General features: G+C 51.2%; 2 protein-coding genes across 2 annotated transcripts in view; both read right to left on the bottom strand.

The window, feature by feature from the left end:
* The window catches only part of vps13a (vacuolar protein sorting 13 homolog A), a 43,238-nt gene extending 23,863 nt beyond the window's left edge, over positions 1-19,375 (bottom strand). The window contains exons 1-33 of the mRNA XM_035378646.1: positions 19,191-19,375; positions 15,092-15,135; positions 14,770-14,812; positions 14,033-14,128; positions 13,797-13,898; positions 13,366-13,475; positions 12,950-13,009; positions 12,634-12,693; positions 12,113-12,193; positions 11,449-11,506; positions 10,893-11,020; positions 10,424-10,530; positions 9,600-9,771; positions 9,439-9,501; positions 8,974-9,103; positions 8,642-8,736; positions 8,286-8,428; positions 7,099-7,300; positions 6,748-6,862; positions 6,141-6,277; positions 5,698-5,830; positions 5,420-5,537; positions 4,957-5,101; positions 4,678-4,762; positions 4,277-4,452; positions 3,738-3,894; positions 3,476-3,555; positions 3,294-3,353; positions 2,716-2,899; positions 2,039-2,155; positions 1,443-1,546; positions 883-1,050; positions 16-323 (exon numbers count right to left, since the gene is read on the bottom strand). Of these exons, the coding sequence (XP_035234537.1) occupies positions 16-323; positions 883-1,050; positions 1,443-1,546; positions 2,039-2,155; positions 2,716-2,899; positions 3,294-3,353; positions 3,476-3,555; positions 3,738-3,894; positions 4,277-4,452; positions 4,678-4,762; positions 4,957-5,101; positions 5,420-5,537; positions 5,698-5,830; positions 6,141-6,277; positions 6,748-6,862; positions 7,099-7,300; positions 8,286-8,428; positions 8,642-8,736; positions 8,974-9,103; positions 9,439-9,501; positions 9,600-9,771; positions 10,424-10,530; positions 10,893-11,020; positions 11,449-11,506; positions 12,113-12,193; positions 12,634-12,693; positions 12,950-13,009; positions 13,366-13,475; positions 13,797-13,898; positions 14,033-14,128; positions 14,770-14,812; positions 15,092-15,135; positions 19,191-19,290 (3,881 nt within the window). The 5' untranslated portion in view covers positions 19,291-19,375. The remainder of the gene's footprint in view (positions 1-15; positions 324-882; positions 1,051-1,442; positions 1,547-2,038; positions 2,156-2,715; positions 2,900-3,293; positions 3,354-3,475; positions 3,556-3,737; positions 3,895-4,276; positions 4,453-4,677; positions 4,763-4,956; positions 5,102-5,419; positions 5,538-5,697; positions 5,831-6,140; positions 6,278-6,747; positions 6,863-7,098; positions 7,301-8,285; positions 8,429-8,641; positions 8,737-8,973; positions 9,104-9,438; positions 9,502-9,599; positions 9,772-10,423; positions 10,531-10,892; positions 11,021-11,448; positions 11,507-12,112; positions 12,194-12,633; positions 12,694-12,949; positions 13,010-13,365; positions 13,476-13,796; positions 13,899-14,032; positions 14,129-14,769; positions 14,813-15,091; positions 15,136-19,190) is intronic.
* A 329-nt stretch (positions 19,376-19,704) lies between these two features.
* On the bottom strand, positions 19,705-22,163 carry LOC118206242 (C2 calcium-dependent domain-containing protein 4C). The gene is made up of 2 exons (XM_035378641.1): positions 22,109-22,163; positions 19,705-21,732 (listed from the first exon to the last, which is right to left on the bottom strand). Exon 2 carries the CDS (start codon positions 21,686-21,688, stop codon positions 20,432-20,434), a length of 1,257 nt encoding a protein of 418 aa, XP_035234532.1. The 5' UTR covers positions 21,689-21,732; positions 22,109-22,163; the 3' UTR covers positions 19,705-20,431.
* Positions 22,164-23,168: the final 1,005 nt, after the last annotated feature.

Here is a 23,168-nt window from a genome sequence, read left to right as displayed (position 1 = left end):
CCCTTCCTTCCTCACCGGTACATTTTGAGGTCGCTGAGCCCGACCTTCATCACGTCGATGACGGGGGGGATTTTGGCGTGCGCCTTGGACGGCACCACGTAGAAGTGGTTCTGCACGGTGACCAGGCCGAAGTCGGCGGCGATGACGTTGCGGGAGACGGACGACTGCGGCAGGAAGACGACGGGCGCCTTGACGTCGATGTCCAGCGAGATGCGCGTGCTCCGCTCGGCCAGCTCCAGCACGCCCGTGGCGGCCTTCTCCGCGGCCTGCGCCGTCGCCTCCGCCACCGCGTCCTTCGCCATCTGGAAGTTATTGATGAAGGCCTGGGGGGGGAACGCATCGCGGTCAGAGCCTGACCAATCACAAGACATGCCTGCAACCCCTTAACCAATCACAACCCATATATGCACCCCCCTAAGCAACACCGACCAATCACAAGCCATACCTGCAACCCCGTTGACCAATCACAACCCATATCTGCGCCCCCCTAACCAACACCGACCAATCACAAGCCATACCTGAAACACTGTTGACCAATAACAACCCATATCTGCGGCCCCATAACCAACACCGACAATCACAAGCCATACCTGAAACCCTGTTGACCAATCACAACCCATACCTGCGGCCCCATAACCAACACCGACTAATCACAAGCCATGCCTGCAACCCCCTCAGCCAATCACAACCCATATCTATGGCCCCCTGATCAACACTGACCAATCCCAACAAAGATGAATGTGCATCCTAACTAGAACAAAACATTCCTAGCCCAGACACCTACCCTACCCAAAACGAACCAACCACAACCCAGACATCTACAATGTCTACCGGAAAGTAGCCAATCCCAGCCCAGACTCCCTGTGCTGCAGGGTCACTCACCAGGATGGTGGAGATGAACTTGTTGAGGAAGACCACCTGGATGCAGCCCACGGTCAGGGTGACGCTGGTGTCCACCTGACTCATGTCCGAGTAGGCGTCGCCCTCCGTGGCGTCCACGTGGTTGATCATGCGGAAATCGAACACCTCCTTCCCCGTGATGGACACCGCCTTGAAAACAATCACAGTTACGGTCGCCTGTCAGTCAAACTCACCTGTTCCCGTTACACCTGACAGGAAGGAAACGTTTACAATACAGCCAGAGTGATGTCAGAATAAGGGCAATTTGACAGTCAGTGTGATTTCATAATGAGGACAGGGTGTGATATCGCAATAAGAATAAAGCCAATGTCGTAATTAGAATACAGCCAGTGTGATGTCATAATAATGATGGTTCTACTACATTCTACTGGGAGAGTATTGGTAACAGAGCTCTCAGGGGATAATGACCAACTTCTAGATTATTTGTGTGTGACTGTATGCCTCTTTTTAAAACTGATATTTCATGTACAATTATGCCAGACCATTGAATAAAGCGTCTCTTTTTCACAGTTATTATGTACCTTCTTATATAGGGCGTCTTTGTCACAATCCAGTATGACGATGTTCTTCAGGTTGGCCGAGATCTCCACTGCTTTCTTCTTCATCTGCACTTCAGACACAAGCCCTTCACAAAGACAACCAAACACATAATTATTAATATTGTTATTATTCATCTTCTTAATACATTTACCATTGATATTATTTTTATTAACAAGCCACAGGCATGTTTCCTGTCACAGATTTCCATCACAACTTTCCAACTCTATACAGTGACCCAAAGTGACCACTAGATGGCGCTCATGCCACTCTGACCTAAATGTCACTTGCAGCTGCAAAACGGAAGCCTGGCTGATTAAATCGATGCGAGACTCATCAACCCGACAGAAATCAAAATGCGCATCGTCTAAAAATATAGGGTCAACAAGACATCCGTTTCCATGGCAACGTAGGCCAGGGCAATCAAACAGGAAACGTCCCACCTGCTCAGAAAGTCTCATCAGCAGCACAGATCGTGTGTGCGTGCTCAGACGCAAGGGAAGCGGGGGGGGGGGGGTGTTGGGGGCGGTGAGGGGGGGTGAGCAGAGGTGGGTGGGGGGGGGGGGGGCTGTCGCCGTACCCTCGATGCTGATCTCGGAGATGCGTGCCTTCTGCCCCCGGATGAACACCTTCAAACAGGACAGATCCGCTCTGATGTGCAAATTCACCACATCCTCAAATTTGGACTTCTTAGGCGCTGGAGAGGGTGAGAGAGAGGCAGACGGAGACTTATTCAAGTGATGAGTGATAAGGACCAGCCCCAGTGCTGTCTGCATGGTTGCCATGAGAAACCATCACTTTGATGTGTTCCTGATGAGGCATGAATATGCTCTGCCCCAAAGCACCATGGTTACCATGGAAACAAAGAGCTGCTGAACATGACCTTTGCTTTCAGGGCCTTCAAACAAAAGTTTGTGTGGGGAAAGTGTTGGGTAATCTGGGGACTTAACACTGGTGTAGGGTAATCTGGGGATTTAACACTGGTGTAGGGTAATCTGGGGTGTTAACACTGGTGTTGGGTAGTTTGGGGTGTAACACTGGTGTTGGGTAATTTGGTGTGTTAACACTGGTGTTGGGTAATTTGGGGTGTAACACTGGTGTAGGCTAATCTGGGGTGTTAACACTGGTGTTGGGTAGTTTGGGGTGTACCACTGGTGTCGGGTAGTTTGGGGTGTAACACTGGTGTTGGGTAGTTTGGGGTGTAACACTGGTGTTGGGTAATTTGGTGTGTTAACACTGCAGAGGAGGTGGGCGTACTGATTTTCTTGGCGATGGTGGTCTCCTCCTTCTTCCCCTCCTCCTCCTCCTCGAGGATGGTGGGCAACTCCTCCGGCTCCTCCTGGGCCTCCTTCTTAGGAGGAGGCATCAGGTTGTTGAGGAAGTTCATGGCGTTGAGCAGAGCCTCCACATGCAGGTGGATATCCAGAGAGGAGAAATTCACCTGGGAGAGACAGCAGGTACACACACACATAACCAGTGTAAGACTGTAATTCACGCTATTATTAACATCGTAATTCCCACTGTGATTAACATTGTAATTCTAATCTGTAATGAACATTGTAATTCACATTGCAATTAACAATATAATTATCCATGTAATTGACATTATAATTACAATTATATTTCTCCTAGTAATTGACATTGCAATTCACACTGTGATTAACATTGCAATTCTCACTGTAATTGACACTGTAATTCCCACTGTATTTAACATTGTAATTTACACTGTAATTAACAGTGTAATTCTCCTTTAATTGATATTGTAATTCACACTCAATCAATCAATTCAATTCACACTGTGATAACATTTGGCACTGGCTATAGAACATTCTGACCTTTATAAGCTGCTCAGTGTTCTTGTAAAAGGTCTTGAATTCTGGAGCGTTCTTGTCGGCCTGTGAAGACAGTCAGAGGGAGACGTGTCAAACAGAGGGAAAGGTGTTGAGCTGCACGCATATTAAGCAGACTGCACCCGGTCCGGGCACAGCGAGGCTCGGGCTGGCCCCAGGCTGCGCACCTTGATGTACTCCAGAGTGAGAAGGTCATCCTCGGTGTTGTCCAGAGTGGTGATGAGGTGAACCGGCTTTTCCTCTCCATCTGAGAGAGAGAGAGAGAGAGATTACCTGTGGCCTTAGGGGCAGGTATGCAGTCTTACCTCTGTACCTGGGTTATTATGTGGGGCAGATATGAGGTCTTACCCCTGTACTTGGGGTATTTGGGGCAGGTATGAGGTCTTACCCCAGGACCTCGGGGCATTTTGGGCAGGTTTGAGGTCTCACCCATGTACTCGGGGCACTTGAGGCAGATCTCCCTCAGGAACGTGTTGGAGGACATGTCGAACGTGCGCAGCTTCAGCTCGGTCCCCAGCCCCTCGATGTCCAGGTGCAGAACAGTGATCTCACGCCCCTCAGACACCCTGCACAGCTGGACCAACACCTGCCGCACACACACACACACACAGACGGGGTTTTCACAACCATAACACCACACTATTTACTACTACACCAACACCTAACCATTTACTGCTACACCAACACCTAACCATTTACTACTACACCAACACCTAACCATTTACTGCTACACCAACACCTTACTGTGCATGACTCCTGTACCAAGAAACACTCGCCTACATTTACTGAGCAAAAACACCGTGGAGGACACCAGCAGTGCCCATATTCATACAGAACACAGAACGGTGAAGTTACACACACAAGCCCACTGCAGACCGAGGATAGGCTGACTGATTTATGATTGACAGGCATGCCCAACCCCTTTCCTGGGGGAGTTGTTAAGACCTTAAGATCCGTGAAATCCTGACCTGGCTGATTTCAAACGTCAGGAGGAAGTCGGTCATGTTCTTCTTGGGGTCCTTCTTCACCAGAGTCTTCCTCTTCTGAGAGTCTGAGCGCTGGAGCCCGCCGCTCGGGAAATCAAACATGGGCCTGTCGTCTAACGGAGAGCTGGGAGCATCATAGAAGAGCTCCTCCTCTGAGCCTGCACACACACACACACATACACACACACACACACACACACACACAGACACACACACACACACAGACACACAGACATACACACACATACACACGCACACACACAGTCATACGCGCGCACACACAGACACAGACACACACACACACAGACACAGACAGGTTAGTGTGTTCCTGCTGTACTCTCTGCAGTGATGTGTGTGTGTGTTAGGGGCTCTGCTCTCCTTACCGGACTCGAAGATGAGGGAGCTACGCAGGTCTGCCATCGGGGGCTTCCTGGGGGTCAACTGGGGGGTGTAGGACTGCCGGGGGGGCTGCAGGAAGAGCCAAAAAACACAGGCACTGAGCCGCAGGGTACAGGGGTGCAGGGGTACAGGGGTACAGGGGTGCAGGGGTACAGGGGTACAGGGGTACAAGGGTACAGGGGTATAGAGGTACAGGGTACAGGGGTACAGGGGTATAGAGGTACAGGGGTACAGGTGGGGGCGGGGTGGGGGGCGGGGCTTACCTTGGGCAAGGCTGGGATGGGGGTGGTTCGGGGGGCGGGGTGGCTCTCCGGGAGGGGGATGCTGTCAATCAGTCGCAGGACGCCCCCCAGCTTGCTGTCTGAAATGCGCACAGAGAGCAAGGGCAGCTCCCCCGAAACCTTAAACCTCAAAACCAAAAAAAAGGGACAGGTTAACAGGTCCGCCCGCACTGAAAACCATCACCACATATAACCTTAAACCTCAAAACCAACCACAAAAACAGGTTTACAGGCCACAGAAACACATAAATACATATAACCTTAAACCCTGAAAACCAACCAGGGGGAAAAAAAAACTGGTTTACTGCACTGAAACCCACAGCCACACACCAAACCTCAAAACCAACCACAAAAACAGGGTTACAGGCCCGGCCGTTAGCATGAGCTAACTCCGTTAGCACGCTGCAGCGCTAACGCTGGAACAGCGAGCGACTGAAGCACTCACTTGGGCATCCTGGAGTCCGTCACCACCATGGCCCTGCTGAACAGCACCTTCAGATCCACCGGCTCCAGGATGTGCAGGTCCGACTGCTTCTGGTGCCGGGCGCTCTTCCAGTCTCCGTCTGCGCAGACAGAGAGCAGCTAAAACACCGTCTGCAGCTGCAGCTGCGCAGACAGAGAGCAGCTAAAACACCGTCTGCAGCTGTGGCTGCGGCTGTGCAGACAGAGAGCAGCCGGGGAGACGGCCGAGGTGTTGCCGGGGACAACGGCAGCGGTACTCACCCATTTTGCTGTAGAGGAACTGCAGGCTGCTGAGCTGCACGTCGAAGCTGTCGTACGCGCGAGACATGATGTCCTCCAGCGTGTTCCGCCCCGCGCACAGCTGCGGCAGCTCCTGTCTGCTCTTACTGGTCACCTTTCAGAGGGGGCGGGGCCAAACACACAATGCTTAAACACACAGCTCCATCTCACAACACATGCTTCTCTGTAGGGTTTCAGCACCAACAACACGCTTATCTCAGAACCACACTCGTACAAGATACTTTACTGTAAACACACACACTCACACAAGATTGTCTTCTATAACACCCACTTGCACAAGATACTTCACAGTAAAACACACTAACCAAAGATACTCTATTGTAAGCACACACACTCACATAAGATACTCTACTATAAGAACACACAGTCACACACACTCACAGAGCTGCATTGTAGGGTTTTACCTTCAGATGCCCCAGGTCCAGTAGCACCAGGTTCTGGGCGGTCTCATAAAAGCCCGTTTCGGGAACGATGACATAGGATGCCATGAGGTTCAACTTCAGATCCAGAACCTTCTGGGTCTCAATGACATACATCAGGCCTGGAGTCACACAAATACACATTTCATTTCGTCATGACTTTGGAGGACCCGACAACTGCCAAAGGTGCCAGTATTCCTCCACTGAGAAATAGCAGACTGCTGTAATACCATACTGTACAATTACACAGCATAGTACAATGTTTTCTGTTAAGTATACACTCTATAGTACTGAAATAAACACACAGTATGTGCGTTCATCTCACTATGTGTGTGTGTGTGTGTGTGCGCGCGTGTGTTCGTGTGTGGAGGCGAGGGGAAGTGTGGGGTGATGACCACAGCTTAATTGCATCCCATTCACACTCCAATTCTCCTCAGCATCATAGCTAGGCTGTACACAAAATCTCCTGTACACACACACATACACACACACACTCTCCTGTACAATATGTGTGTGTATGGGTGTGTGTGTGTGTGTGTGCGTATGTATGGGAGAGTGTGTGAGTGTGTGTGTGTGCGTAGGTGTGGCTCACCTGTAGACGTGCGGTCTCTGAACTGCTCCAGCTTCATGAGGGTGGCGGAGGTCAGCTCGTCCAGCTGCAGCTCTTGCGGTGGCATGAAGAACGCAGACATGCTGTTTACCGTCACCTGATCAAGAGAGGAGAGTGAGGTCATCTTACTGAGACAGGATAGACCTCACAGAGTGAGGTCAACTAACTGAGACAGGAGAGACCATACAGTGTGAGGTCATCTAACTGAGACAGGAGAGACCACACAGGACAGACAGATAGACGGATGGACAGACACACAGACAGACAGGCAGGGAGACAGACAGACAGACAGACGGACGGACAGACAGACAGGCAGGCGGGGGAGGGACTCACGGCGTCGTAGACGATCTCCAGCGGCTGGGACTGCACGTGCAGGCGCTGGTCGGCGCAGGCGTCCAGCGGGTTGGTCTCGAACATCACGCTGAGCAGCGGCTCCTTGCTGGCCCGCTCCACCGTGCGGGACGACAGCAGGGTGGGGGCCCTCCGGTTCCGCGGGAGACCCGTCACCTCGAACGAGTTCAGCTGCGCGGAGAGCCTGCGCCGGGACGGGGAGAAACCGCTCAGCGCTCAAACAGAGAGAAACTGCTCAGCGCTCAAACAGAGAGAGACCGCTCAAACAGAGAGAAACCGCTCAAACAGAGAGAGACCGCTCACACACAGAGAAACCGCTCAAACAGAGAGAGACCGCTCAAACACAGAGAAACCGCTCAAACGCAGAGAAACCGCTCAGCGCTCAGACGGAGGGAAACCGCTCACACACAGAGAACCGCTCAGCGCTCAAACACAGAGAAACCGCTCAGCGCTCAGACCGAGGGAAACCGCTCAAACACAGAGAAACCGCTCAAACACAGAGAAACCGCTCAGCGCTCAGACGGAGGGAAACCGCCCAAACAGAGAGAGACCGCTCAAACACAGAGAAACCGCTCAGCGCTCAAACAGAGAGAAACCACTCAAACACAGAGAAACCGCTCAGCGCTCAAACGGAGGGAAACCGCCCAAACACAGAGAGACCGCTCACACACAGAGAAACCGCTCAGCGCTCAAACGGAGGGAAACCACTCACACACAGAGAAACCGCTCAAACAGAGAGAAACCGCTCACACACAGAGAAACTGCTCAAACAGAGAGAAACCGCTCACACACAGAGAAACCGCTCAAACAGAGAGAAACCGCTCACACACAGAGAAACCGCTCAGCGCTCTAACAGAGCAAAACCTCTCTCCGCTCAAACGCAGAGAAACTGCTCACACACAGAGAAACCGCTCAGCGCTCAAACAGAGCAAAACCACTCACCACTCAAACACACACAGTCTGTTAACTTTACAAACACAGAGAGATTTCATTCACCTCTAACAAACTAAAAAGAAAAAATATTTGGATCATTTTGAAGTTCAAATGTTTACACAGGCTGTGAATTTATAGCACAGTAAATAAGACAGAAGCAGCACATAATACAGTAAAGGAACTGGGAGAACAGGTCATGTTTCCGGGGAGGAAGTGGAGGTATGTCCCAGACGTACTTAACAGCTTGCGCTCCCGGTCTCTGTGTCAACAAGGCCCGGAGGTCCATCACAGCCAGCCTGATTATTTCCGGCTTGCTCTTGCTCTCTTTGATCGAAATGGACATGCTTATCAACTGGAAATTGATCTTCATATCCTCAAACTGCAAAAAAAAAACAAAATGGATGTCATGAATTATACAGTATATTTTTACAGGGATGAAGTGCATTGGATCTCCTTACAGCTAGCTCCGAACAGACACATTGCCATGATTAACAGAAAAGCCACTATAAAGCAGGACGTGTCTGTCAGTGAGGTGCTCAGATGTAGGCCCGCTCTGATTGGTGGATGAGGTGGGGAAGGAGGGATTACTCACGTTCTTGGGCAGGTTGTGATTGACAGCTGTCTCGCTGTAACCAATGGCAGTGTAGAGCCTGGCCTTCTCTGCAGGGGTCATGAACTCATCGAACCCTGCACAGGGAGAGAGGAGAGAGAAACAAATTAGTTAGAGAGAGAGGGCTATAAATTAGGGGAGGTAGGGGTGTTGGTTAGGGTTAGAGGTGGACAGAATGAGCCAGGAATTCTGGGGGGGGGGGGGGCGTACTTCAAACAGAGAGATTTTCATTGGGTCTTCATCACTGGCTGGGCACTGAATCCTGACCCCTCCCCAGATGTAAGCCCTTGGTAACCACGGTGACCTGGACTGACCTCCGGACTTGACCTCCTTCGGGGCGGTGCTGTCGCTGGACCAGCCCCACATCCACCCGAACCAGCCCTGGGACTCCTCCTCCTCCACCTTCACCCCCGGCCGGTAGATCCTGAGCCCCGCCTTCGACGCCTGGGGAAACGCAGACGCGGGTTCGAGCGTCAGCGACCAATTTGGTTATTCAGCAGGGCCTAATCTCAACATCTGTTTCCCTCCTGTCCTCGGGCAAAACAACAATCGTTTAATCCCAGAGGATTAAAAGCATCATCCGCTGTGTAATCGGCAAGGAGCCTGCCCCACTCACACTTCTCAAGCGCAACAACAAATACAAAACAGCAGAAAACAGTCAAATTCTTCATTCCCTTAAAGTGGAAAGATTAAAGATACCATAGAGACTTTATCAAAAAGAGGGTTCAGTATTTAACATCAGTGAAGTGCCGCTGTTTAACAGCAGAAGCACGCGGTACCTCCATCTCCGCTTGCTGGCGCGCTAACGTGATGTTGAAGATGTCCAGCGTTTTCTCGGGCTCCTGGCAACAGAGAAACACGGGTCACGTGGTTCACTAGGGCAGGAAACAAAGATGCATTTTTCCCGGCGAGATGGCGCCGTCTCTCTCTCTCTCCGTACCTCCAGCTCCCGCAGGACGTCCTCCGCGGGCTTCTTGCTGGTGATCTTGATCTTGTAGAGCTCTCGGTAGCGCTTGACCTTCTTGCGGTGAGCCCTCATGTGCTTCCAGGACCACATGTGCAGCGCCGGCTTCACGTTCACCTCCAGGATGCCCGTTATCACATACCGCCACCTGCAACGTTAGCGCAACGCTCAGCAACGTTCGGGCAACGTTTAGGCAACGTTAGGGAAGCACTCAGCAACGTTCGGGCAACGTTTAGGCAACGTTAGGGAAGCACTCAGCAACATTAGCGCAACGCTCAGCAACGTTCGGGCAATGTTCAGCAACGTTCGGGCAACGTTTAGGCAATGTTCGGCAACGTGTGGGCAATGTTCAACAATGTTATGGCAACATTTAGAAAAGTTGGGGAAGCATTCAGCAACGTTAGGGCAATGCTCAGGCAACGTTAGGGCAGCTTCACAGCCACGTTTAAAAGGAGAGAGGATCGTATCTGAAGGTGGGGCTGGCCATTGGTAGGCGTTGGTGTTTGGCAACGTTAGGGAAGCATTCAGCAACATTAGCGCAACACTCAGCAACATTCGGGCAATGTTCAGCAACGTTAATGCAATGTTTAGCAACATTCAGGCAATGTTCTGCAATGTTAATGCAATGTTCAGTAACATTAGGGAAACATTCAGGCAACGTTATGGCAATGTTCTGCAATGTTAATGCAATATTCAGTAACATTAGGGAAACATTAGGGAAACATTCAGGCAACGTTAGGGCAATGTTCAGGCAACGTTAGGGCCGCTTCACAGCCATGTTTAAAAGGAGAGGGGCTGACCATTGGTAGGCGTTGGTGTGCACGGGCACGTCAGGGCGGTACTTCCTGTAGGGCAGGTTGCGTGACATCATGTCCACGGACCCCAGAAGCTCCAGGATACTCACATACTGCAGACAGGAGAGAGAGGAGCATCAGAGCAGGGTTATGGGCTCTGAGAGGTTTCTCTTATGGGCTCTGAGAGGTTTCTCTTATGCTCTATGTGGTAGTTTCTCCTGTGGTCCTGTATATCTTGTGTGTATGGCCAAGGCTTGTGTGAATTACCAAAGCTCGTCTCCTCAGATCAATCATAAAAGTCTCCACCACTGCTCTTGTTTTTATCAGCATCAGGACCACCAGGGCGAGAGGACTGTCATGTGACCGGGACCACTCTCACTCCCCACCCTGGAAACTCCACCCCATTACTGTCTGAGCAAGCCCCTGCGCAAGAGCCAATCAGAAGTGTGGCTGGCCCGAGGCCCCTCCCCCTCACCTGCAGCCGGTTGAGCTCCACCGCCACCTCCGGCAGGTTGACCACCAGGTCCACTTTGGGCGCTGAGAAGTCCAGGTCCGAGCGCGGGTTCATCCTCAGCTTCGCCCGGGCCGAGATCGGCCGGAAGACTGAGCAACACAAAGGGAACGCTTACGGTCTCCTGCACACCTGCAGTAGCTCACCTGAACACCTGTCCGAGCTCACCAGCATACCTGTTTGAGCTCACCTGAACACCTGTTTGAGCTCACCAGCATACCGGTTTGAGCTCACCTCAACACCGGTCTGAGTTCACCTGAACACCTATCTGAGCTCACCTGAACACCTGTCCGAGCTCACCTGAACACCGGTCTGGACCTACTTTAGCTCACACCTGCTGCACCCCTCCTGAGCTTACCTGAGCACCTGTTTGAGCTCACCTGAGCACCTGCTTTAGTTCACACTAACCGCACCTCTCCTGAGCACCTGTTACAGTGTAACCCTGTCCAGCTCTCAGTATAAACACCGGCCAGCCGGCTGTGATTGACAGGCCACGTCCTCACACAGCGGCTTCACTCACTGAAGTCATAGTCCTGCGGAATGTGGTTCTGCACGGCAATGCTGTCCTTCAGGCACCTCTGGGGAAGAAAGAAACGGACAGGAAGTGATGTAACCAATGAGCACCAACAGACAGGAAGCGGTCTAACAGAGTGACGTAAGAGACGTGCGGAGACAGCGTTTCCTGCGAACACAAACCTCTCCGTGCGCTGGCTGCTGACTGAGGTAGACTCAGCGAGGTGTGTTCAATGGAACATTCTCTCAGGTTAGGCCGGAATTACGCCGTGTAGCGAAAGCAAAGCGCGTCAGTCAAGTGTGCTACGGATAGCGCACACTTCACGGCTGACCACGGCTTGTTTAACAGCTGTGATCCATTAGCACGGCCGCCGAAAGGAAGTGAGCTCCACACCGATGCTGCTACGCGGTCGCTCGACGTACCGTGTCATTCTGGCCTTAGACTGGCGCCTTCCCTTCAGCCATTTTGCACTGAAGTAGGTCTTTAAGCTCTCGTGCGAGGATCAGTTTACGAACTGATGAAGAGTGAGAGTCACCACAGCGCTGTGTTTAAACGTGTAACCCAATCACAGAGCAGACAGACTCAGCGCCCCCCTCCCCCCCCCAAGGCCACGCGGAGCCGACCTTTCCGTCGGCATGGCAACCGGCGCCGCGCCACGCCCCGAACTCACCAGGGCCTCGTCCGGCATGTGATTGGAGTACAGCTCGGAGTTCACGTTCCAGTAGGCGAAGAGGCTGTCCAGACGAACGATCTGCGGAGGGGGAAAAAACGAAACAGTGCCCCCGGGGGGCAAGGGGGGGCCTTTAATCGGGTGGGAAATGAACAAGCTCCAGAGAGCAGAGAGCGTCCGGCCTGCTCCGGCCTGCTCCGGCCTGCTCCAGCCTGTCCACCACAGCCTCACCACCGCAGCCAGCACCACCCGCCGCTACCTGCCACTGGCCAGGAGTCACCGACACTCACAACTGGATCGCCGAGAAACACGAGAGGTTTCCATAGTAACCACACTGGGGTTGTGGGGGTTAGGGTTCTGAGTATGTGTGCGTGTGTGTGAGTGCGAAGGTTAGGGTTATGGTAGTGGGATAGTGAATTGGGAGTGTGTTTGTGTGTGTGTGTGTGTGCATGAGAGTAGGTTAGGGATAGGGGAATAGGGTAGTGAATTGGGCATGTGTGATTTAAAGCAGAATTCTTTACCTTGTAGAAGAGTTTGGCTTTGTCATCCAACAGACACGGAGTCCAGTTCTCATCTGCGGTCTGAAGAGAGACACGGCAAGGAAGGGGTTAAAAATAACCCCACTGTACTAACGTGACAATGGCATCTGCCTTCCACACACGTGCTGGGCGCTAAACCATCAGAGCACATCAACAGCATGTGATCTTCATCAATTCTCCAAGCTTCTGTGCGGAACAAGCCTACAGTCAGTATCCTGAGCAAGGGGCAGTACTCCTATACCAGTGATGTCACTAAGGAAAGAGGGCTGAACGGGGTGTGGCTGGGCGTGGCAGTCACCTGAAGGCTGAGGTTCTGAAGTGACACTCCAAAGGACAATGGGCAGTTGGGGTTGGTTACCTGTGAGGGATAAAACAGGTATATCATTAACACAGGAGCACTGAGCAGTAAGTCAACAGGGGGTGGGGGGTGGGGGGTGGGGGTGGGGGGGGCGTTGGCGGAAAGGTTACCCAGCAGGCTGTGCGGTCAAACCCCATGGCTCCCATTGCATTGCTACCGTTTTAGGCACTGTGCCCTGCTCACATCATTATAAATTAATTTGAGAGCATAAAACTGTATTGACTCAGCTTCAGAGGTAATAAATCACACACAGATCTACCTCAGCACAGGCAGGAGAGCACAGCACTCAGTACGCAGGCAGGAGAGCACAGCCACTCTGTGCACAGACAGGAAAGAGGGCGCTGCAAAGCTCTCACCTGGTCCTCATATCGGATGTGGATGTTGGAGATCTGCACCTGCAGGTTTTTTATCACCTGAGTCACCAGCTTCTCGACAAACGTGTCCTGCTTCTCCAGCTTGGGGTCGTCTGCAAGGGATTACACAACGTAAACCACAGCAACAGCTCCCCAGCATGTACTGCATGCACATATATTTGTATATTTGTATAAGTATGTACACGTCTGTTAAGAGGCACCAGTTGGCAGTGAGAATATATTTATGCTTACAACCCGACAAAGGTCTGTTTTCAATGGGTGATGCCATAGCAGGCAATATTTAAATTAATTTATCTTATTGGGATGGGAGAGGATTACATTAGTTCACACCAGCCTCTTTAGCTCTGTTTTAATTGGCTCATTTTAGCAGGACAGTGCTGATTGGTTGTGCACCGTGACCTCTGAACTCTGACCTTTCTCTGCTGCTTTCTGTTTGGTCTCCTCGATCCGCTGCAGCTCCCTCTGCCTCGCCTCCTGCAGCTGCTTCTCCTCTTTCTCCGCATCGTATTTTATACCTGAAACACAGATTAGATCACATTAACGACAGAGTGTGTGGGTCAGAGTTTAGGTCAGAGTTCTTGGCTGTGACAGTGTATGTGAGAGCACTTCCAGGTCAGAGGTCATGGCTGTAGGGTACTGTAGTTCTTACTGGCAGCGGGGACAATGAGCAGGTAAACTCCATCCAGCGTAGCTTCCACAGACTGGGTGTACAGGTTCTTCCATGGAATCTTCAGCTCCAGCCGCCCTGGGAAAATGAACCAGCCCAAACCGGTCAGAACCAGACAAAGCCTGAGCTAACCCATCCAAACCAGTCAGGACCAGCCAGAGCTTGAGATGACCCATTCAAACCAGTCAGAACCAGCCAGAGCCTGAGCTAACCCATACAAACCAGTGAGAACCAGCCATAGCCTAAGCTAACCCATACAAACCAGTGAGAACCAGCCAGACCCTGCACTAAACCATCCACACCAGTCAGAATCAGCCAGAGTCTGGCCTAAGCACTTCATGCCAGACAGAACCAGTCGGAGCCTGTCCTAAACCATTCTAACCAGGCCCTAACTTGCCCTAACCAGCCTGAACCTGACTCACCTGTGCAGCAGAGAGCAGAAACACAAGCATGTCTGGCATGAGCAGCTAAATGCCAGACACACCTGCCGTAAACACTGCCCTGCCCTTCCACCTCAACACAGCCTGTGGCTAGTGTCACATGACCTCTATTGTGCCAGAGAAGGGAGGCTCACGCGTCTCTGTTATTGTGCAAAGTCTCCACAGCAAAAGGATGACAATTTAAATGAGGAACAGAGAGCATGTGACAAGAGTCAAATGAGCATTTAAAGGATTTAAATTATGCAGAGACAGAGACACTGTACACAGGGAAGCTCTTACCTATGTGCCCAGCTCGAACTTTAAAAGGAATATCCAACTGACTCTGTGTGAGAGAGACAGAGAGAGAGAGAGAGAGAAAAAGAGGGAGGGAGGGAGGGAAGGAGGAAGAGAGAAACAAAGGGAGAGAAACAAAGGGAGAGGGTACATCAGTAAACAACAGTGCTGTAGAGAGAATCAACAGCCCGAAGACAGCTCTGGAACAAGTGAAAAAGGAGATGGTGATTATGATTATGGTTATGATTATGATTACTGTAACCTACCCACACACATGAGCTACCCCAATGCTCACTGTAACAGAGAACACATACAGAGCATAACTCACCAGAGCATTTTCCTTTATTTCAAGGTTTCTTAACACTGCATCTCCTGCAAAATACAAATAAAGTTGTGCATTAGGCCTATACACCATACATAAAAAAACATTTAAACCCTATACACCATACATATAAAAACATTCATGTAACACCTGCATACTGTACATAAGAGCACATGCATGCAACCCAGGTACTGTGTATAAAAGCATGTATAATCGTGCATATGATCCAGCCCATGCAGGCTGATCTGAGTGTGTGTATCTAGCACATGGACGCTAGTATACAGTAAGACACTCATAGTGGCTGCTGCACTGGGCACTTTCCCGACTTCATTACATTACTGGCCTTAGACATTCACACGTAAAATAGAGTGAAGTGTTTCCACCCAGATCTGCTCTCATCATGCGTCACTACGGCTCTAAAGATACTTCCACTCTCACTTTCAGCTCCCTGTAATTCCACCTGTACTTACTTATTTAATCACTTCCTCTGGTACACCTCCCAGAACTGCTCTTACTCCTTGCTTACTGTTACCCTCCGTGTGCGGTTACTCTCTGTGTACTGTTACTCTGTCTGTTGTTACTCTATTTGTTGTTACTCTGCTGCTGCTGTTACCCTCCCGTCGTTGTTACTCTCTTGTTGTTACTCTGCTGCTGTTACTCTGTCCGTTGTTACACAGCGGCTGTTACTCACTGCATGCATGTTTGTTTATTACTAACATTGCCTGAAAAGTACTTTGAGCATCTGGCATAAAAGAATGGCCATGAACAGGTAACAGTTTATTGCAACCACAATATAAAGTTCATAATAATAATAATAATAATAATAATAATAATAATAACAGCAGTTGGCACTTCCTTTCCTGACCTCCCTTTCAGTCACAAAACACAAGAAACACACCTCACCAGGACGTCCCACGTCATAACATTACCGCAGGGGATCAGGACCTTTAGTGACCTACTGCGCCATGACGGGCGCTGCAGTCTTTAAAGGGATGAAAGGGAGGCAGTGGGGATAAAACTATCAAACAGAGAGAGGAAAGAGCCTCGCTTTCAGAGCCAAGATGGCCACCATCCTTACTGAGGAGGCACAAGCAACCACAACAACAACAACAATGAAGAAGCAGAAAGAGGTGCGGAATGCTGTGACATCACAGCACTGCACACTGCACACTGCACTACATAGCAGTTAGGAGACTTCAGCGAGAAGAGAATGTCAGACTTCACTCCACCCTCAGGTCTGTTTTGGATGGGTGACGCAATAGCAGGTACAGTAACACTTCATTTATGTTATTGTGATGGGAGAAGATTACAACAGCTTACACCAGGTTCTTTAGCTCCGTTTTAATTGGCCTCGTTTTAGCAGGACAGCGCTGATTGGCCGTAGAAACCATAATTCTCAGAGTTCACCATGAAAACCACTCGGGGTCAGAGGTCCCAAGGGCAGAAGGAGTTGGGAGTCGGCAGGGTTGCCAGACCGGTTAATAAATCCACAGCCAAAGAGCTGTCAACTGTCTGCCAAAGAAGCCAAAACAGAGACGTCTGACAATCAAAATACAGTCAGCGCCTGCCAGCAGGTTTCTTCTGAGAAACTACTGAGGAAAAAAAACTACTGAAGGATTTACTACAAAAAACATTACCATGTATGGAAACACAAACAGCCATTTCTGGCACAAACAAGCCTGCATTACATTACATTATTACATTACAGGCATTTAGCAGACGCTCTTATCCAGAGCGACTTACACTGCATCCATTTATACTGCTGGATATGTACTGAAGGTACTGAAGCAATGCAGGTTAAGTACCTTGCTTCAAGGGTACAACGGCAGTGTCCTACCGGGGAATCGAACCTCCGACCTTTAGGTTACAAGACCAACTCCTTAGCCACTATATTATACTGCCGCATTACTGTTCCACCTCAAACTGCGCACGTTTACGCTGCCGATAGACCTTTAGGAAAAAATCCTGAAATGCCAGATGTGCTTTTCAGTGCCACAGACCAGTGTGAAGCCAAACCTGGCAGCAGTGACAGGAAGTCTTTAGCCGTCTCTGGCAGCAGACAAGGCTGCTTTTACGAAGCAGGGAGAGACACACCCATAGGTACACACCAGGCCTGTGCACAACAGACAGAAGGGCACGCGGGGAAAGAGCGGACTAATCAGGTACAGCTGTTAGAGAGAGAGGGAGGGAGGGAGGGAGGGAGAAAGAGAGGAGGCCAGGTGTACAGAAAAGGGAGAAGACTCAAAAACGGAGGCGGAGGGTTGGATGAATCAAAAGTCCCTCTCTTCGCCATGAGACTCACAACCGAAATAGGCTCTAATTGCACTCCCAGCACAAGCTCCCCTCATCACAGCTATTCAAACAGCTCTTAATTTAAACCCAGCGTGAAATCTGACATGGCCTAATAGGTATCACGCATACATCACCATGACTACAACAGTATGACGGAAGTGTCATTGCTCCTGTAGGTCCTCTTGACTGCTTGGATTCACGCTAGGTTACCACATGCAGGAAGACAGTGCTCCTCTATGAGATCATGCGGCTCTATTCGCAATGTGATGCAGGAGGTTAACTTCTAAAAGCACTGCACAGGGGCTAAAACGTTTAGTGCCCTGCGTGTTCGGGCACTGCGCAGTGGCTGGTCACGTGATGTGGATTTGCTGTAATTTATCCGCACGACGGCCTCGCAGTTGGCCGTGTGTAAAAGCGTGCGCGCTGCGCTGACAGTAACCCAGTCTCGGTGTTCAGGGACAGGGCGCATGGTTTAGTAGGACACCGTGGGACAGTGGGACAGAGGTCATTCACATGTGCGAGAGGTCACATGAGGTGCGGACGAGCACGCATGGCATGAACCGGAGCGTCACAAAACCGCTTCTGAATATAAAAACAGTGATGCTTATAAGCAAGAACAACCCCTACAATCACGGGTAGAAGCGCGCACACACGCCGCTGTTGTCTCACCGTGGTGTCGACCTGCACATAGAGCCAGGCGGCTGACCAGCGGGACCAGGGCGCGCTTTGACAGGTCTTACATATTCACATTCTAGCCCTGTTTCCAGGTTTAACGCTGAACACCAGGTCCCTGTCCCGTGTTGGTCACACACAGACCCGTGTCAGTTTCTGTTTCGTTTGGATGACAGAGGTTAGCCCAATACGACTAATGGTTAATGTAATTACGCCGTTTTAACTCATGTCTAACAGTGTCTCTCCGGCACTGCCCTTTCTTCGTGAGTGAAATATCTTCTCGCGGTAGCTAATCTCGGTACAACTTTACTCCTCTATAAATAAATGCTGCAGCTCTAACTGCTAACCCGATATATTAGCCAACAAACTTGGCTAACGCTAGCGTTAGCTATTTTTGAAGTGCCCTGGGTGGAGGCTGACGGGCGGATAATCCTTCTCTCCCCCTGACACTCTCCTCCGCGACGGCAGTTGGTTATTAATGCCCCATACGAAGCACAGGAAATTTGGGGAGTGGCCAGCCCGTGAGCGGGGTCCCTCCGGGTGAAAGTATACCTTGCTGGGAACGCGTTTAAAACAATGTGACACTCTAATTAGGTGCTGCTAACTGACGCAACACGGACATGGGCACGGACATCCACAGACTCCAAGCCCACAGACAGTTTGTCTAAAACACGCTACCAACAACTACCAGCTACATATAAGGTCATAGCTCGCATAGGTTCACACACATCTGTCAAACCGAGCTGTTTTAGCAAACTTAGCGCTGTAGTCAGCTGGTTGTGTACGTATAGAAAGCCAGCTGCCTAGCTAGTTAGCGTTAGCTCAGTAAAAGGTGGTTTTGTGCTATGAAATGTCAGTTGCAGGAAATGCTAAAATGCAACAGCTGCCATGTATGGCTTCTGGTACTGGCGAGAAACACCGCGCTGTCAGTGTCAGATAGAGCAGCAGCTACTGGGATAATAACGTGCTAAGCTACTGCACAGTGGCGCTTAACTTACAGTTTCCGTATTATGCTAGTAGCCTAGATAGCTAGCTAGCTACCTAACATTAGCCAGCTGGCTAGCGCGTCAGAGTTGCGAAGCAGGTTCCAGGAGGATACTCGAAAATATTGCCATGGTAGACTTTTCTAGAAAATAATTACCTCCCCAAATCCCAAGCTTTAGCTGTGAGCTGTCCAGGTTCACCACGTAGTCCCCCAAGAACCTGTTCAGGACGTCCACCACCAGCGACTCGAACACCATGTTTATTACTTGTTTTACTCCTCAGTTACCATGCTGTCACACTGGCGCGCCTCTCTCTACCTCCAAAGAACTGAGGTCTCTACGGTCTGCCTGCCCACCGCGCCTCTTTCTCAAATAACCACGGCGGGGCGCTGTAGGACTTGCGGGGCCAGCACCATAGAGACACACACAGGCACTCTATGGTGTTCGCTCTACCGTAGGGGACAGTTCTGTGAGTAACATTCGTTTTCTCTGTCTCCGAGGAGAGGGAACTTAAAAAGTGTTCCAAACACGATCAACTGGGAAACTAAATCATAACTGTGAACGTTAAATAAATAAGTAAATGAATAAATAAGCTGGGCCAGTCGGGGGTTGCTCAATTGTTGGAGACAAGTTACAGAATACAGACACAAATTTATTTTCAAAATCCCCAGTAACCATTTTGACAATCTGGATTGAATACACAATATTACCAGATTGAATGTATCATAAAATAACAGCACAGAAAAGCATCTCTTGAAACCAGTTTACTTGCTTTTAACTGAATTATACAAATAAATAATGTACACACATTTTGTTCTCGGTCTTAAGCACTTGTCATTTCTTAATTAATTCAACGTTTCCCCTCATTTTTCCCTGTCTGCCTTTTTGACTTCAAACTGAAACTTGGTTGTAAATTGAATTCAGTGACTCCTACTCTCAGTTCTAAATTCTTCACAAATATCTCACCTGACCTTTTAGGTATTTTAGGACTGGTTTGTTTTTCAGAGATGAAATATAAATCTGTTACAAACATTTATGCATACAAACATGTGACATTGACACTCTACAGGGAACAGATAAGAGTTCTTTAACATATTCCTAACCCAATACTTTTTAGCTGGTGCACATTTGACTATTACACAGCTAAATTAAGAGTGTAGTATTTTTCCTAAGGGTACAATGAGAACACAGCCTATATCCAGATGATACACCTGAAAACACTGTTTATACTGGCACAGGTAACTTGAAAATGACAGCAGGGTTACACTTGGAATTTCCGTCATACGCTAATAACCAAAACAAAAAAATTAACTACAGTTTTATAATATCAAGTTCTCTGATGAATCAGCTATGAGTGAGATTTTTAACCTGTTATGTTGTGGCTCTGCCCCACCACAGCCTACAGAGGCAGCAGCTGGGAGAGGGGTTTGGAGGTGACCCCCAGAACCACGGCCCGTTTGAGGGTGGAGGCCTTGTCCAGAACCTTGAGTCGGAGCGCCATGCTGTGGAAGCCGTCCTCGCCCAGCTCGGTGAAGAAGAAGTCCTCGTTGAAGACGGGGTTCCTGCAGTTCCTGATGGTGGCGCTGTTCTGCCGCTGCCACTTCCCCGGGGTCAGGCAGAGGCTGACGCAGCAGTGCACCAGCCGGCCACCGGGCGCGCCGTCGTGCAGGTCCTCCACGGACACCACGCGCACGCGCAGGGAGGCGCCCGCGTGGTCCCGCTCAGCCGTCAGGCGCACGCGGCCCCGCCCCTCCAGGGGCAACACGTGCTCCCGCTGCAGCCGCTCCTGGCAGTGCAGCAGGTCCAGCGGAAAGATAATGGGCGGGGCCAGGGACGTGGGCGAGGCCAGCGATGTGGGCGGGGTGGTCGTGGAGGTGGGCGGGGCCAGGGAGATGGGCAAGGCCGGCGAGCCTAGGGATTGGGCCGTTTCTCCTGCGCTCTCCGCGCTCTCCACGGAAACGCACTCCTCCTGGGGCCACCCGTAGTCCCCCCCGCCCAGCGACAGCTTGGAGGCGGAGCGGGTGAGGTGCGAGGCGGGACGCTCCGCCCCGAACAGGCGCAGGAGGGCGGAGCTGGAGATGGAGCGGGTGAGCACGGGGGAGCCGTGGGGGGAGGAGTCGCTGGAGGAGGGCGTGTCGCTCTCGGTGCTGCCCTGCTCCGTCAGCGCCTTGGCGGGGGGCGGGACCCCCGGGGCCCGGCCGGCGTTCCGAAACCCCGCCCTCTCCAGCGACCGGCCCTTGAACTGCGCCAGGAACAGCGACTCTTTGCGCCGCGTGTTGGGGCTCTCATACAGCCCGGCCAGGCCGTAGTGCGCCCCGCAAAGGACCCCCTTCCCCGACCCCGCCCCCTCGCCCCGCCCACCTCCCTGCCTGGCCCCGCCCACATTCTCAATCTCAATGTGGGGGCGGGGCGGATCCCTGAGGGCTGCGTCGCCCCCGGCGTGGGGCAGGCACGGGTCCTGGAGCGTCGGGGGTGCCCCACGGGTCAGCCTGGGGGGGATGAAGAATTCTGGGATTTTTTCGGGCGTCAGGACGTTGCAGTGCAGCTTGGCGGAGAGGCTGGCCTTGGCGGACAGCTCCTCTCTCATCCCGAGGGTCCGGCTGATCTCCAGCGGCAGGCTCTCCACCCCCTCCCGAATCCGCTCGATAAACCACATCCTCCGCTCTGCGCTGTGGCACCGGACCCTGCACAGACGAAGAACTGAGACAGGTGTACACATTTAAAATGGAGGGTGTACATGTCTAGAATTATGTTCTTCTTCTGTCTAAAGACAGTGGCATGTAAGTAATATAGAAAATCAAGATTAATTCCCTCCGACAGTATAAACAAACCCTAATGCTTTTATCCTGTGATCTCAGAAAAACACTCATATATATCTGTTATAGCTCTCGTCCAAAATAAGCTACAGCAGTGTACCACAAGAATTAACATTCACACGCCAAAATGTTCCCTCAAATTCCCTCATTTTGTGCACATAGTTATTAAAGTTCGGGAAACAAAGCAAAAACATAAAAACATAAAAACTCGGGGAGACCTGCTCTAACGTTGTTGTAAGGTTGTATGGAATGTTTCTTACCTGCTGAAATATTGGCTGCGCTGGGTTTGGTGGAAGGCAGGTGATGACAGAGTCGCTGCAGTTGTGTTTGATGGCCAGTACAGGCGGGGGTGTGTTTTTAAGGTTGGCCATGGTCTGTACGTCACACTTTTCCGGTCCATCTGCAACCAACCAGAAAATAAGGTTCCAGTCTCCCGCCCACAAGCCCCTGTACGAAGTCACTGTGGCCAATGAGTGTGTGTGTGTGTGCGTGTGTGGTGTGTGTGTGTTTGAGTCTGTGTGTCTGTGCGTGTGTGTCTGTCCGTGTCTGGGTTTTCTGCTCCACCAATCACACAGGCGGAGTCGATATGTGACATTTACAGAACGGCGGTGGGGGATGAGGTCATGGGGGGGGGCGGGCAGGAAGTTGGCAAAGTCGTAGTGGGTGGGGGGCGACAGGAAGTCTCTCTGGATGACAGGACAGGACACACAAGGCGCTGTTTCTGTGTGAAGGATTCTGGGAGGACTCTCCGGGCTGCAGGACAGCGCTAACCCCATGCAGCGAGGTTCCAGCCTCTAAAAAGTTTTCTAAAAATACTCGTCCCCCCCTATAAGGTTTGCCTGGTACTGAAGGACCCCCTGAGGGGCTCCTGACACCATATCAAAGGCCACTGACCCCCGCGCCCCCCACCCCAGTGAACTGTCCCCTCCATCGGCCCTCTCTCTCTAAAGCGCCGACACACGGGGCGTTCAAGCTGAAATCGTTACAGCCGCTGCTGCGATTTGGCCGGATCGGCGAGAGGGTTTGTTGATTACACGCCGCACAGATCGGCGCAATGTCTCCCTCAACAATGCAATCCAAGGAGCTGCTGAGTGGCGCATTCGGTTGAGGCACGACGCTGCGGAGCACAGACGAACCCCATGGGCTTGGATCGATTTTGGAAAGTGCGACCGGTAGCCCAACAGGGGCGATTATGCTGCCCAGGGTATGTGAGGGATCAGTCGGACTGTGTTCATCTGGCGACCCCCACTGCGTGATTGGGCCCCCGTGGTCTGCATGTCACCTGGTGTTAATCGGAAATTCCAAATTGGGGCGGGAGCA

This window comes from Anguilla anguilla, chromosome 10 (genome assembly GCF_013347855.1).
Source record: "Anguilla anguilla isolate fAngAng1 chromosome 10, fAngAng1.pri, whole genome shotgun sequence".
In the NCBI taxonomy this organism is placed as follows: Eukaryota; Metazoa; Chordata; class Actinopteri; order Anguilliformes; family Anguillidae; genus Anguilla; species Anguilla anguilla.
This window is presented reverse-complemented; position numbering and strand designations above follow the sequence as displayed.

Excerpts from the sequence above, each read along its gene's own strand:
- LOC118206242 (XM_035378641.1), bottom strand. The coding sequence starts at position 21,688 with ATGTGGTTTATCGAGCGGATTCGGGAGGGGGTGGAGAGCCTGCCGCTG.